At 41.2% G+C, this 14,884-nt stretch overlaps 1 protein-coding gene across 1 annotated transcript in view; it reads left to right on the top strand.

The window, feature by feature from the left end:
* The window catches only part of RNF169 (ring finger protein 169), a 48,144-nt gene extending 34,030 nt beyond the window's left edge, over window positions 1–14,114 (top strand). The window contains exons 6-7 of the mRNA XM_015557474.1: window positions 8,570–8,663; window positions 9,109–14,114. Of these exons, the coding sequence (XP_015412960.1) occupies window positions 8,570–8,663; window positions 9,109–10,290 (1,276 nt within the window). The 3' untranslated portion in view covers window positions 10,291–14,114. The remainder of the gene's footprint in view (window positions 1–8,569; window positions 8,664–9,108) is intronic.
* The last annotated feature ends 770 nt before the right edge of the window (window positions 14,115–14,884 follow it).

Raw genomic sequence — 14,884 nt, 5'->3', positions numbered from 1 at the left:
CGGGGTGGGGAATGAGGAGCAAACAGGCCATCAGGGTGGAGTAGTTGGGGGCAACCAAGCCCTTGGCGGGGGCAGTTAGGGGCGATCAGGTCAGCAGGCAGAGGTGGTTAGGGGTGATCAGGTTGCCGGGGGCGGGGGGCAGTTAGGAGCTAGAGGTCCTAGATCAGCCGTGGGCAAACTACGGCCCGCGGGCCGGATCCGGCCCGTTTGAAATGAATAAAACTATTGAAATAAAAGACTGTACCCTTTTATGTAATGATGTTTACTTTGAATTTATATTAGTTCACACAAACACTCCATCCATGCTTTTGTTCTGGCCCTCCGGTCCAGTTTAAGAACCTATTGTGGCCCTCGAGTCAAAAAGTTTGCCCACCCCTGTCCTAGATTGTGACAGGGATGTCTGACTGCCGGTTTAGGCCCAATTCCTGGAATTGGGCCTAAACCGGCAGTCGGACATCCCCTGAGGTTGGTCCCGGATTGGGGAGGGTGTAGGCTGGGCTGAGGGGACCAACCTCTCCCCCCCCACCCCCGCACGAATTTCTTGCACCGGGCCGCTAGCTTGTATATGTTCTTTTAGAATAGTCTGATTTCCTGTTATTTCTGAGAGTAAAAGTCACTTCCCCTTCCCCTTCCCTTAAATGCCTTCCCTTTTCTAGTAATGGTAACTCTTTGTTCCAGGAAGGCCCTTTCCTAGAATATTTATTCCCTCATTTACTTGTTGAACGGACACTGTATTGTTGTCACTTAGGCTGGACTGATGTCATTAGGACCCAATAGGTAGGATGTGAGATGTAAGCCACTGTACTTTACACTTATGATGAAGATGAAATGCATGCTTTGTGTATATGAGTTAACTATAGATCCCCCTAAAGTTAAAGATAGCTTGACTAAGAATTGTCAGCTGCTGATTGTGTATATGGACTGCCCCCCCCCCCATTCATAGCAGGCATATCTTACTGATTATAAGGGGGATCTACTGAAAAGAGATAAAGGTCATGTCATTCTTCCAATCAAGTTCCAATAAATACTTCCTGAAACAAATAAATGTTGCTTTAGCCAATCTGTGATTAATCTGTATCTCACAATTTAGATTGACTTGGAAATGTTTTTATTAATATCCAAATATGATGCCAAGGCCAAATTGCTCCAATTAATTGGAGTGACTATTTGACAGATGAATTATTTATCACCAGTTCCAGTGTCTACCCTTGTAATTAATTATTTTAAAGCTAGTTGCAGGTTAATATGTCAATACCTAGAAATGCCTATCAAGGAACTTAGAAAATTCTTCTCTAAAGGGCAAAACAAAGCCTTAATGGTGTGGTGTGCTTTTGATTATGTGTGGCTCTGGAATATCTGTACTATATCTTCTTTTCCTGCTCTTTGGCCCATCCTTATCCTTATCCTATATCATTGAGCCACAATGGGTCTAATTTATAGGAATATATTCACTTAAAATTTACTGTTAAGAAATGTTTGTGATCAGTATTACACATTTCTACATTTCAGTATTCATTTTCTAACAATATCCAAGGTTGTGGGCTGAGTTCAGTTATTAGTATAGTTATTAAAACAGTTGGATTTGATTGTTAGGAAATAGTTTACTGATGTCATGGAAACCTTAGGTTGGAAAATCTATTATGGTAATACTGTGGATTGCATCTCTTATTTAGTCAACATGCTTTTTTCCTTAAGAAAATATTGAGTTCCAGTTGCAAATGTTATTTGGGAAAACAATATAGGGTCGTTAGTGCTAACAATGAGTTGAAGCATCTGGGTATATTGAAAAAGAATTAGCTTGGTGGTTGCACAACAATGTGACTGTAAACTTAAAATGGTTAAAATGGTAACTTTTATGTTACAAACTAGAGTCCTGGTGCATGAAATTTGTGCACTCAAGGGGATCCCTCACCCTGGCCTGTGCCTTCTCGCAGTCCAGGAGCCCTTGGGGATGTCTATCAGTCGAACATCCTTAGTACTGCCGCAGAGGTGGGAGAGGCTCCCACCACCACTGCTGCACTTGCCAGCTGTGAGCCCGGCTTCTGGCTGAGCAGCGCTCCCGTTGTGGGAGCACACTGACCACCAGGGGGCAACTCCTGCATTGAGCATCTGCCCCTTCGTGGTCAGTGAGCATCATAGCAACTGGTCGTTCCACTGTTGGACCGAAACTGGCTCTCCAACATCCCCTGAGGGGTCCCGGATTGTGAGAGGGCGCAGGCCAAGCCGAGGGACCTCACTGGTGCATGATCAGGGCCAGGGAGGGATGTGGGAGTTTGGCCAGCCATGGAGGGACTGCAGGAGGCTCCAGGGCATGTCCAACCCGTCTCGCTCAGTCCTGATCAGCCGGACCCCAGCAGCAAGCTAACCTACCGGTCAGAGCGTCTTACCCCTGGTGGTCAGTGCACGTCATAGTGACTGTTCAACCAGTCTACTGTCTGCCCCCTCATGGTCAGTGCACACCATAGCAACTGGTCATCTGGTCTACTGCCTGCCCCCTGGTGGTCAGTGCACATCATACTGACTGGTCAACTGGTCAACTGCCCCCTGGTGGTCAGTGCACGTCATAGCGAGCAGTTGAGTGGCCTTAGCATATCATTAGCATATTACGCTTTGATTGGTTGAATGGCCGACCAGATGACTGGACACTTAGCATATTAGGCTTTTATTATATAGGATATTTTACCACAATTTAAAAAAATGAAGAATTAGCATCATTAACAGTTTTTGGATATTTCAACTGCACTTTTTCTGTCTGTCAAGCAGCAACAAAAGTTGTTCTCTGAAAGTTCTTTTCCTAAAGAGTATTCATATGTAAAAGCTTTTAAAGTTTTTACAACTGTATTTAAATCAAATAAGTCTGCATTTGTTTTACTTATCTACTTTATAAACTTTTCTTTCTTGAGCCCAAAAGCATGAAGGAGGTAAGTGTGAGTAGGTCTGATAGGATGGTTATTTTAGAAGGAATCCATCAACAGATTCTGGCTGAGTCTTGCCAACAGCTCGGTCTATTTTCATTTAAAAAATTAAAAGCCTTTAAGAGGGCTTTGCAGCACTATTAATGAAGTTCTATAGCCCTTCGAAAATGAAACTTCTTCTAAATAGGCAGACAGAATAATAGTTAAACCTAGGTCACTTCTAAGTTAATCACAAAATATATGTTAATTGAAAAAAATTAACTTGATATACAATTGTAAAGTTAAATTTTATTTAAAATATCTAAAAAACTGGTTTGTTTGCTTTTAAATTTTTTTTTTACTCCTAATGACCTTCTTCTCTACTAGATCAAACAAACAAAAACTGGTTGTCCCCATGACCTTCTTATAGATCCCTATGCTGTTAAAAGTAATGGAATATGGCTAGAAAGTGAAAACAACTTAAGGAGAAGTGATGTGGAACTTAAGAAGAATGGCAGGTTTTAGAGGTGTCAGTAATATCTCTGATATAATAGGATAGAAATATCCTGGTAGTTTTCAGGAGGCCTGACCAGATGGTGAGGGAGCTAGCTTTCCCCAGTGCTTCCTGCCTTGTTGAATGCTTTACCTCATTTCATTTAGTTCTCACATTAAGCCTACAAGATATGTAATATTATTCTCATTTTACAGCTAAGAAAAATGAAGTTCAAGGAAGTTAAATAACTCACCCAAGAATGTATCACCTTTGTGGAGTGACAGATGGAATTGGAACTCGGGTCTCTCTTGACTGTAAATCTATGCTCTTTCAATCAAACCATTCTCAGAACCCTGTGCTAAAAGGCTCTGTGCTTGGATCTTTGCCTTGAAATGATCTACCTTTGCAGCAGAAAGCTCCCTTTCTTCTCTTTGCTGGATAACTTATACCCTGCCTATTCTAAAAAGATACCAGGTTGCTACAGAGATCTAAGAAGCTGTCCAGTTATCATGCTGTTTGAGGAGACTCAAATCCTTTTGCATTATGCTGTGGAAACAGTGTTTTTGTCCATCTGCAAATGAATACCAGTGTATATTCACAACAGGCAAATATGTAGAGACAAAGTGGACCAGTGGTTGCTAAGGGCTGGAGGAGAAGGGTGGGGTTTGGGAGTATTAGTTAAAGGGTATGAGATGATGGAGTTGTTCTAAATGGATTGTGGTGATGCTTAGTAACTGAATATACTAAAAATGTAATTGTACACTTTTAAAAAAGAAAGAATACTGGTATGTACAAGCCTGATAACCCAGATCATAAATACACAAGGGAAGGATTGTAACAAAATTTCACCTATTTCTAGTTGTATGGCAGCTACAACTAGGCCTAAGGAAGTTGCTGGTTTCATTCAAATATGTGTGTATGTTGTGGGGTTGGGGATCGGTGAAGGGGGATCACATACCCAGGCCAGGGGCTGGAAGGAGGGTCTTCTCCAGCCTTTAGCTTCTTGGTGGTACTCAGCTCTGTCAGACCTGAGAATCTGATTAAAAGAAACGCATGTGGTATGGGTGAGAGTGATGAGTGAGCAATTGAGAGTATGAGCTGTCTGATGTTTTTACCATGCATTAACATTTGAAAACTTTTTAAGCAGTGTTTCATAAGGACTAAATCTTTTAGCTTTCCAGCTGCATGTTTATACTGACTGTCCCTCCGTTTCTTTGTTTGTAAGTCATTGTGGTTATGGCATTTTGAGCCTAACTAGACATCCCAGAAACCATCTGGCTTCTTGGCAGTGGAAATTTTAAACCAGTTGCCTTTCAGACAATGCTGCTTCCTCTTGTTTATGATTTAATTTTGTGTTTGGGAGAGAGAGCTTCCTAGACTTGCTAGTTTTGTTCTATGGCCAAGTAAAGTAGACTATGAGATCAGTATGCTGCAGTAGAAAGAGCTCAGACCTGGGATCATAGAGATACAGGGTAAAAGATAACTTCCCTCAGTTCTTCATAAATTGAGGAGGGTGATAACTATCTCATAGGGTTTCTGTATGGATTAAATGAGATACACTATATTTAAAACACAGCACAGTGCCTGACAGATAATAGATTCCTAATAAATGTTAAAGTTTTCTTTCCTTAAAGAAAAGAGGCATTTCTATACATATTTTTATTCATTTACAAGAAACTTACTGACTGTATCCACTATGTGCCCAGCACTGTGTTATGGTTTGGTGATATAGAAACTGCTGTATACAAAGGTGGGAGGATAGTTACTTCCCTGTTTTTAGTAAAGGTATTGTTTGAGCTCTTTCAGGCCTAAGAATAATATCAAGTTTACTGCTCTTGACTATTTTCAGCCAGCATTTTGAAGCTTCTTAAGGTGACCAAATACTACAATAATAATATCTGTATATTATGTTTATTGTTTATACAATATTTTCACATTCATGATTTTTGTGATTCTTTGTGTGTCTGTAACAACACAATGGGGGGATAGAGTTATATATAGGATCAAAGTTTTTGTATGCTATTGAAGTTGAGTTCATAGTAATTTGAAGTAGATTGTTATAAATTAAGATGTTAATTGTAATCCCCAGGGTGACCACTAAGAAAATAACCTTAAACTTACACAACATTATAATACAGGGTGGGGCAAAAGTAGGTTTCCAGTTGTTTGTATGGAAAACAATACAATTAATAAATAATAATTCAAGAATAAACTGTGTTTCATGTACTCAAAACTGTATACCTACTTTTGCTCCACCCTGTATATATCAGTTATATCTCAGTAAACTTGAGAAAAAAGAAGCATCTAGATTGCAAAGAAAGAAGTAAAATTACTCTATTTGCAAGTGACCTGATGTTATTCATAGGAAATCCTAAAAAATTCATGAAAAACTATTAGAACTAATAAACTAGCAAAGTTGCAGGATACAAAAATCAGTTGAATTTCTTTCTATACACTAATAGTGAACAATCTAAAAATATAATTAGGAAAGCAATTCCATTTACAATAGCATCAACAAGAATAGAATAGTTATGAATAAGTTTAACCCTGAAGGTGTAAGACTTGACACTGGAAACTACAAAACACTGTTGAAAGAAATTAAGACCTAGATAAAAGGAAACACCACTGTGCTTATGGATTAGAAGACTTAATATTATGATGTCAGTATTCCCCGACTGGTTTCACAGGTTCATTGCAATACTTATTAAAATGCCAATCTCCTTTTTTTGCAGAAATGAAAAGCTGATACTAAAATTCACATATGGAATTTTAAGGATCTCAAATAGCCAAAACAATCTTGAAAAAGAACAGACGTGGAGACTCACACTTTTCTAATTTCAAAACTTACTGCAAAGCTATAGCCATCAAAGGGGAATAGTACTGAAATAAGGGTAGAGATATCAATCTTTGGAATAGAATTGAGAGTCTTGAAATAAACTCATTCATCTGTGGTCAGCTGGTTTTCAATAAGGGGGCCAAGACCACTTGACAGGGGAAAGAATAGTCTGTTCACGTATGGTACTGGGACAGCTGGATATCCACATGCCAAAGAATAAAGTTACAGAAGACCCCAACCTCACACCATATACAAAAATTAAGTCAAATTGGACCAGACACCTAAATGTAAGAGTTAAAACTATAAAACTCTTAGAAGATGACTTTAGAGAGTTTAGCAGTATATAAATACTGCTTTCCTATAGCACTGTCATTCTCTGGTGCAGTGGACTTCAGTGATGGGATGCGCTTGCTGGTCAAGGTTACCTTTTTGTCAGTCCGTCTCTAGTGCTTTGCACAGAGTTGGTGCTCAGTAAAGTCTGCTGACCAAATGAATGGAAGAAGCAATGACAATTTCAGTTATACTGAGGCTTACCCAAAAGATTTTAAATTATCAGAAACTGTTTTGGGTGTCTTTCTGGTTTGCTTGAGTGATGCAAATGTAGCTTTCCTTCTTGGGCCTTTTAATTATTTTTACCACAAATCGCATTTAGTGTATATATAAAGAGGTTCTCCTTACCACTAGGTACTTGTCATTTGTACCTTTGATAATTTGGGCATGTAGTCAGTGTCTTTAAATTTGACTCTGTTACTGCTGATGAAATGGATTTATAAACACTTTAAAAATATATTAAGCTAATTCTTAATTATGGAATGTTTGGACCTTAAAGTATAGGTGTAGCCTCAATTTGAACACCTAATGACACAGAGCTCAGTACCTCCTAGGGCTATCACTGAACTGCTCTGACTATTGAAAGTTACCAAGTTCTTTCTTAGGTTGATTAATGTCCAATGAAATCATGCCAAGCAAGTCATATATTTGAAATAATAATGCTGTCTTTTTCAGCTCTGTATCCATTCCCCCTGACCCAAAGTACATTTTATTCACTGCGACATTTTAATCTGCAATCCAGTTTACTTCTGGGTGGCTAACAACACTGACAGTTTGTGTAAGTTCTGGGAGTACAGATGGATTTCAGTATTGGTCTAGGTAAAATACACACCAAGCTGACTTCTAAGCTGCCTTTATAGGGGGATGTTGAAGTTTGCTACCTGTTCCAAAATAAACTTCACACTAGAGGATACAACTCTCACATTGTTTAGGTTCAGTATTGAATTTTCTTGAAGTGCAGACATGTAATGCAGGTTGGCCACCACTTTCTTCTGTTGACAGCATAGCATAATTTGTTCATTGGATTGAAGCCATCTAGCAAGGTGATGTGGCCATAAGACATAGGATGAGAAGTTTTGAATGGGAGAAATAACACAGAAATGCTGGAATGGAAGTCATAGGTAGGACAGGCCTTTGCTAGAGATGTAGGAAGAGGAGAGGTGCCCTGAAAATATATCTTATTACCACCTTTATGAATTTTCTCTGACATAGTAAAACTTTAAAAGTACGTCATTTGCTACAAAAAAAAGTAGATATGATGTGTTCCATTCCAAAGCTAAGTAAAACTATTTAAGGAAATAATTTCTGTTTGAAATAATCTGCATGACTGTGTGTCCACCTTGACTTTTGGCTTTTCCAGCCCTGCTCTCACTCCATCCCAAGTAACTAATAACCCCCTCTTTTATGCCAGTCTGTCTTTTAGGCACACTTTTTTGTTGTACCATTTCACTGTATGGTATTGAATTATTTATTTGTATACCTCACTGGACTCTGATTCCTTGAAGACTTAGATGATATCTTATTCTTCCCTGTGTTTTCACTGCCCAGATAATGCTCATCAGTGAATGGCATTTTGTAGGTACTTACATATTTGTAGGTACTTAAATGTTTGTTTCATGGCTGACTTAGATTGTTTGTGGAGACATTTGAAGGGGGGAAATCTGTTGTTTGCAAAGGTGATTGAACAGTGTGTCCACTCTATTAAGGAAGGTGAAGTAGCCCTCTATCCTCAAAGCATGAGCAAAACAGCCATTAGTCTTGTGTTATTGAAGCAGTTCTAGTTTGGAAACAAAAGCTTAAACCAAATGTCCTCTCTGGAGAACTCTTCTTTTGACAGGATTTGTTCTTTGAATGTGTTTTGTTACTAAATTAACTCATTTCCCATTGCAGTTGCCCAAAGGAATTGTCTTTCTTAGTGGGTGGCTTTGAAAAGACAGAAGAGATTTTCATTTTTTTCCCCTTAGCTAGTATTATGGGCTACGCTTGACTATTTGTCTTTTATTTATTCTTTTTTAGGAACCTAAAGGTAGAAAGGAGTCAGAGCTGCAGTGACACTGCTCAGAACAGAACGAGGAGCAGACTCCGAGCAGCTCCAACCAGCAAAGCCAAGGTACACCTCAGACACAGGCCCTGGGCATCCAGTCCCGTCTGCCACCGCCTGTCCACAGCCAGGAAAGAAGCCATTCCATGAGAAGAGGCACAAGGGTCCTGGGCAGACTAGTTATGTTGGGGAATTTTATAAATAGCTATGATGGGAAGACAGTTTGAATTGGTAGCCAGATGGTTGGCATGAGGGTTGACAGACGAACATTTTTAGAAGTTCTAGATGACTTTTTTCCCTATAGATTTTTAATTGTATTGTTTCAAGTTTGTAGGAATTTCTGAAAATGTTGTACATTCTAGGTTAGGGATTTTCCCCTTTTCTTAGGCTTATATCACTCTTTATCCCTTTTCTTATCTTTTCCCTCCCTATCTCTCTACCATTATGAAGGAGTTGTGAAGAAAAACACACATGTATATATGTATGTATGTATAATCTTTTTAACCTCTTTCAGATCACAACTATAACCCCAACCTCCAACCCCATCATTGGTGTCCTCTTGTCCACTCAGAACAACCGCTGCCTCTCTGCCCCTGACCTGACCATTGAAAAGCGTCTGCCCTTCAGCTCCCTCTCATCCTTGGCCTCCCTGCATAAGCCTGAGCGCTCCATCAGCCCTGAGAGCAACGACAGCATCTCCGAAGAGCTCAACCATTTCAAGCCCATCGTCTGCTCACCATGTACGCCTCCCAAGAGACTCCCCGATGGCCGTGTGCTAAGCCCCCTCATCATCAAATCAACACCCCGCAACCTAAACAGAAGCCTACAGAAGCAGACTTCTTACGAGGCCAGTCCACGGATCCTCAAAAAGTGGGAGCAGATCTTCCAGGAGCGGCAGATCAAAAAAACCCTTTCGAAAGCCACCCTCACCTCCTTGGCTCCAGAAACAGGGGAAGACATGCTCGTTTCTGAGGGCATCCATTCTAGCAAGGAGAGGCCGCGTCTGGCTTTAAATACAAGACACTCCAGGGGGCATGTGCTCTCTGAGTGTGTTGGACCCGCCCCCGCTGACCCGGATTATTTCCCCTCTGTTAGCCAAACAAAAGCACAACAGGGCAGTGACAGTAAAAGGAGCACTGAGATCCCATTGGAAACCTGCTGTTCTTCAGAATTCAGAGCGGGAGCCAGTGGGACTTCCTTGAGAGAAAAGTTGGAAGGGTCAGGGTCAACCCCAGATGCCAAGTTAGACAAAACTTGTATAAGCACAGCCATGAAAACCTCGGCGATGAATTCAGTGCTGCCCAAAAACACTGTTTCAGGTGGGGTCCTCAAAACAAAGAAACAGCTGCAGACGGTGAATCATTTTGATCTGCCCAATGGTGTCCTGGCGGACAACCTAGGTGAGGAGCCACTTCCTGCCTTGCGTCGGGGCCGGAAACGACACTGTAAGACCAAGCACTTGGAACAAAATGGGTCCCTTAAGAAACGGCGACAGAGCAGTGGTGAGTTGGGTCTGGCCCCAGCAGACCCAGTCCTGCGAGAGATGGAGCAGAAGTTGCAGCAAGAGGAAGAAGACAGGCAGCTGGCTCTGCAATTGCAGCGCATGTTTGACAATGAGAGACGGACTGTGAGTCGGCGAAAAGGAAGCGTGGATCAGTATCTCCTACGGTCCAGCAACATGGCCGGGGCCAAGTAGCACCTCATGAACAGTGTGACCTGCTTTTAAGAGGTCTTTGTTTTGGGCTTGGTCATTTATACTGAAGAGCAGAGTGTCTGACTGGGGGTTTTCTTCATGGCAAAACACCCCGATGTGGTTCTGAGAGGTTCCAGGGCCTCTGTAGTCTATATCCAAGGGAACTGTGTGTCTGCTTCCCTGTGACCCAGGCCAGAAGCACCCACCCCCTAGGTGGCCCAGGCCTGAGGGCTTCGGGCCAAATCTGGCAGCACCCACTTGGAATGAGATTCAGGAGCACAATGGCCAGAGTTAGAAATGGTAGCGGAAAGAGGGGATACCTTCTCAACCGATAGATTTCCTGACTTCTTTTAACAGAGTGTATTTTCAAATCGGCCTTGCAGATAAAAATAAGTTCCATCTTTTTCAAAGAAGTGGAACAGTATAGTTCTTTGGCAGATTCTGAAAGATCATGTTAGCCCTTCTCCTGACCCCTGCCACAAGTAAATATTCCTAATGAGATCAGTGAGTTCATGTTTCTACAAAAGCTAATTAACATTCCCTGTAAAAAAGTAACATTTGATTAATGCTATATAGTTGACAGACCAGTCAGTCATTGTTGAACTTGGTCTTACCAGGAGACCTAACGTGTAAGTGGGACTAACCCCATTTTTAGATGATGAAACTGCAGTGCAGGTGTTGAGGTTCTCTCAGCTAAGTGGCTTATCCCAGACTGACCACTGGGTCTCCCGACAACGAATCCCATGGATTTTCCACACTAACAGGTTGTATATGGACTACAACCCAAGGTCATGCCAGGGGAGCCTGGGGAAAGCTGGCTAGGCATTTTGTACCCATTTTGCAAAATCCACATGCAGATACTTGAGAGTGACGGGAACTGTAAACCTTTACTGTGCAATTAGTCCCACCCCCCACAGTTTATAGCCTCCTTTTTTCCAGGCTGTGAGATAAAAGACAGTTGGACATCATTATTACTCTCCACGTGGCCAAGGGTTATCTGCAATGTTGATCTAAAGTCCAAAAACTTTGCCCAGAAGTCAGGCAAGAACAATGCTGAAAACTCCATACTATGGAAAGGTATCTGGCTGGATGCAGCTGGTAAATTCAGTCCCATGGACCTTTGGGGTTTATTTTCCTTAGCAGCTGACACCATGTGTCTTTTGCATCCTTGGTGGTGCTTGGTGCTTCTGCCCATCTGGGCTCATTGAGAATAGGGATTAAGATGTGATTGTAGGGAATCTCAGATGGGCTGACATTCCCTGTGCATGTATGAGCTGTTACTATAAAGTCACATGACTGGCATTTAACAAAGCTTTCAGAGCTTATATATCCCAATGTCTGTTGTCCCCTTTGAGTGGCCCCAACAGGATACTGCATCGTTTTTCCAATGATGTTGCCATTGGTGAAAACATGTCTGGAACTGTCCTCAAAGTCTAGAAACACCTGGAAACATAGACTCCTAAAATGTTAGAACTGGAAGGGACTTTAATGGTTAAATATTCCAACTTCTTCCTTTTATTCAGGCAGAAGCTAAGATCCAGAACAATGACTCGCTGATCAGGGTCACTAGGGATTTACTCTATCCCCTTATTTTGCTGCTTCTCAGGAGTCTTGTCTCCCTTCTCTGAAAAAATCTGTAATCTTTTAGGGATCTAGGAGAGAAAATTTTAAATTTCAAACGAGTCAGAAGCTATTGAAACCTCTGGAAGAGAAGGTGGGACAACAAGGAGGTTTGGAATCACAAAGGAGGTGCACCTTTAAAGTCACTAGAGCCATTTCGTGTGCAGCTCACAAGCAGTGCCCAGAGATAAGTTCCAGAGATGTTGTGGGCATTTTGGTGATCATTGTGATACGTGGAACCTCCTCAGTGACTGCTTTGGTGGGGAGTATCACTCACCTGAATGTATGTATCCTGTGTTCTCTGTGCGTACACACATGCAGATGTGTTTAAAAAACACATCAGTCTCATTACTTTATATTCACACCACTTCAGTTCTAGGTCCTACCAGCAACATATGCCCTCCAAAGGCTGCTGGAGGGCACATTGGTGCCCAGGATAGAGGAGCTGGCACTGGTCTGCAGAAGACAGAGAGGGTGACTTACTAAAAGCCCAAGAGAAAACACCAGTTACTGCCGTTTCAGTTAGTTCCTTTTTAATCTGAGTATTATTGGGAGGCTAATCTCATTGACAGTAGGAAAGACTTATTTTTCCACTTGCCACTTTTTTCTATATCTCCGATAATTCGAAAAATACTTTTCAGTTGGAACTGATTTTTGTTTTTGGAAAAAAAGATAAATATTTTTAATAGAAAAAATATATATATTTTAAATATTTCCCCAGAGTAATACTTTCATTTTAAGAAATTACATAGTAGTAGCAACAAGTTTTAGCTTCAGGTGCAGAGTGAAAAGCTACTTGTTGGTAAGAGAATATTCCAAATTATGGATCCAGCTTACTGACTTTCCCCCTTAGCCTTGCTGTGGTGCCTACAATGGTATTGACAGTTGTTGTTTCCCATACTTCCAGCTGAGCAGTAGTACTTCAAATATATGCAAAGCAGTTTAGGTTAGGGAGGGATGAAGCTTACTTTTTAATCTGCTTGGCTTTGGAGGAGGCAAAAACCACTAAGGTATTATCTGTATTTTAAGATTCTTCCCATACTTAATAACTAAAACACTTTTTCTTTCTGAAAAATTTCCTCTCTCCTGTTGCTTGGTTGTGAAGTTGATCACATATGGAGTTGTTGACATGGATTCTTTGGAGAAAAAGAAAGTCAAGGTAGGGAAATAGAATAATGGGGAGGGTTTATCAGCTAGAATGAGAGATGCACTATTTCACAAAGCAAACATATTTATCACAAATCATTGGAATCTGATTCACCATACAAATTTCTCATGTCCTACTATCTTTGTTTTGTGTGTATATGCACTCTTTGTTTTTTCTTATTAAAGGGGAAGTTATGAAGGATGGAGGTCATTCTGATGGGAAATCTAAGCAATGTGGTGGCCTGAGAAGGGGCTCTTAGCCCTTTTCCTTGGAGTGGGAATGACACTTGGGAACACGTCCCTGACTCTGTTGATTGTATCTGTTGGAAGAAGTCATCTGGGTCTGTTGGGTTGGTGTCAAATCAGGGTAGTATGTATCCAGCCCTTGGCCCCTTTCATGTATTGCCTCTTTTTAAAAGGTTAATTCTTTTTGACTGAGGCTTCCCAGGAAAACCTTTTTGTAAGTGGCTTCATTTATTTTGTAAATTTAATTTTAAAATTTTTGCCTGGAGAGAGCACTGGTGAATGCCTTCTCTCTGTGCTTTTTGTTCATTTTCCCTAAAAAGCCCTTAAGAGATTAAAGCTGCTTAATTAATTGCTGTATGATTACAAACTGACTAGAATCGGAAGCTGCCACTGGGCTTGACTGGTGAAGCCGGTGACCGAGGCTGTGCTGTTGTTCATCCTTTCCGGTCCATTTGGTGACATGGCCGAGCTTCGAACTGGTGCCCACTGGTGCCGGGCCGTGGAGATACGAAGATGGGAAGGACGGCCTCTGCTCTTGTGGAGCCCGTGTCTAATGGAATGTATTTGAATGTATATGTGGCTGGAGAGTTTGTTAATGACCTCATGAAAGGCCACTTCTTTCATAGAGATCATCTTGGATGGTGCCATTCAAGATACTGTCTAGCACCAAGCAGGCTGCCTTGAACATTTTAGATATTCCCATCGGTATTTGTGAATGTGATTGCAACACTGCTTTCCACTTCGTAAGTAATTTTGCCAGAAGAGAATGAATCTTATCCTCCAGCGATCATAGGACAATAAAGATCTCTTCAGAAGCTGCTTTTAGCATAAGCATCTATGGCAGCGGTTCTCAACCTGTGGGTCGCGACCCCTTTGGGGGTCGAACAGCCCTTTCACAGGGGTCGCCTAAGACCATTGGAAAACACATATATAATTACATATTGTTTTTGTGATTAATCACTATGCTTTAATTATGTTCAATTTGTAACAATGAAATTGGGGGTCACCACAACATGAGGAACTGTATCAAAGGGTCGCGGCATTAGGAAGGTTGAGAACCACTGATCTATGGCCACATCTCAACTTAGTAACCTCCTAACGGCTTCCCCAATCAGAACCGCTCAACTGGAGCTGGCAGCAACGTGGGATTTCTTTCCTTTTTCTTGCCTGGCTTTTCATTCAGATGGAGGGCCAGCAGGAGAGGAAGGAAAGAAAAATTGAAGCTGGAGCATAACCATAAAATATTATGTAGCTGGAATAGGCAGGCATGGAAATCATCCAAGTCAAACTCTCCCCCTTGCCATCCCTCTTCTTTTTTAAGAAATTAGGAACTTGGTGTCCAGCACCCTGTGTTCTATTTTATATTATAGTTTTCTAGGGTCTGAATAAATCGTCCTTTAAGTTACACACACACACACACACACACACACACACACACACACGCACACACACAATATTTGATAATGAGGGGGACAACCAAATGATTTAGGAGGCTTTTTGTTTTAACAGTTTTTCTTCCTGATTTTTTAAGTTAGATTTAAAAGGTACTTATATCCCCCTGAATATACACCCAGGTAGGGAAAAT

This window comes from Myotis davidii, unplaced genomic scaffold, assembly GCF_000327345.1.
Source record: "Myotis davidii unplaced genomic scaffold, ASM32734v1 scaffold169, whole genome shotgun sequence".
Taxonomy (NCBI): domain Eukaryota; kingdom Metazoa; phylum Chordata; class Mammalia; order Chiroptera; family Vespertilionidae; genus Myotis; species Myotis davidii.
This window is presented reverse-complemented; position numbering and strand designations above follow the sequence as displayed.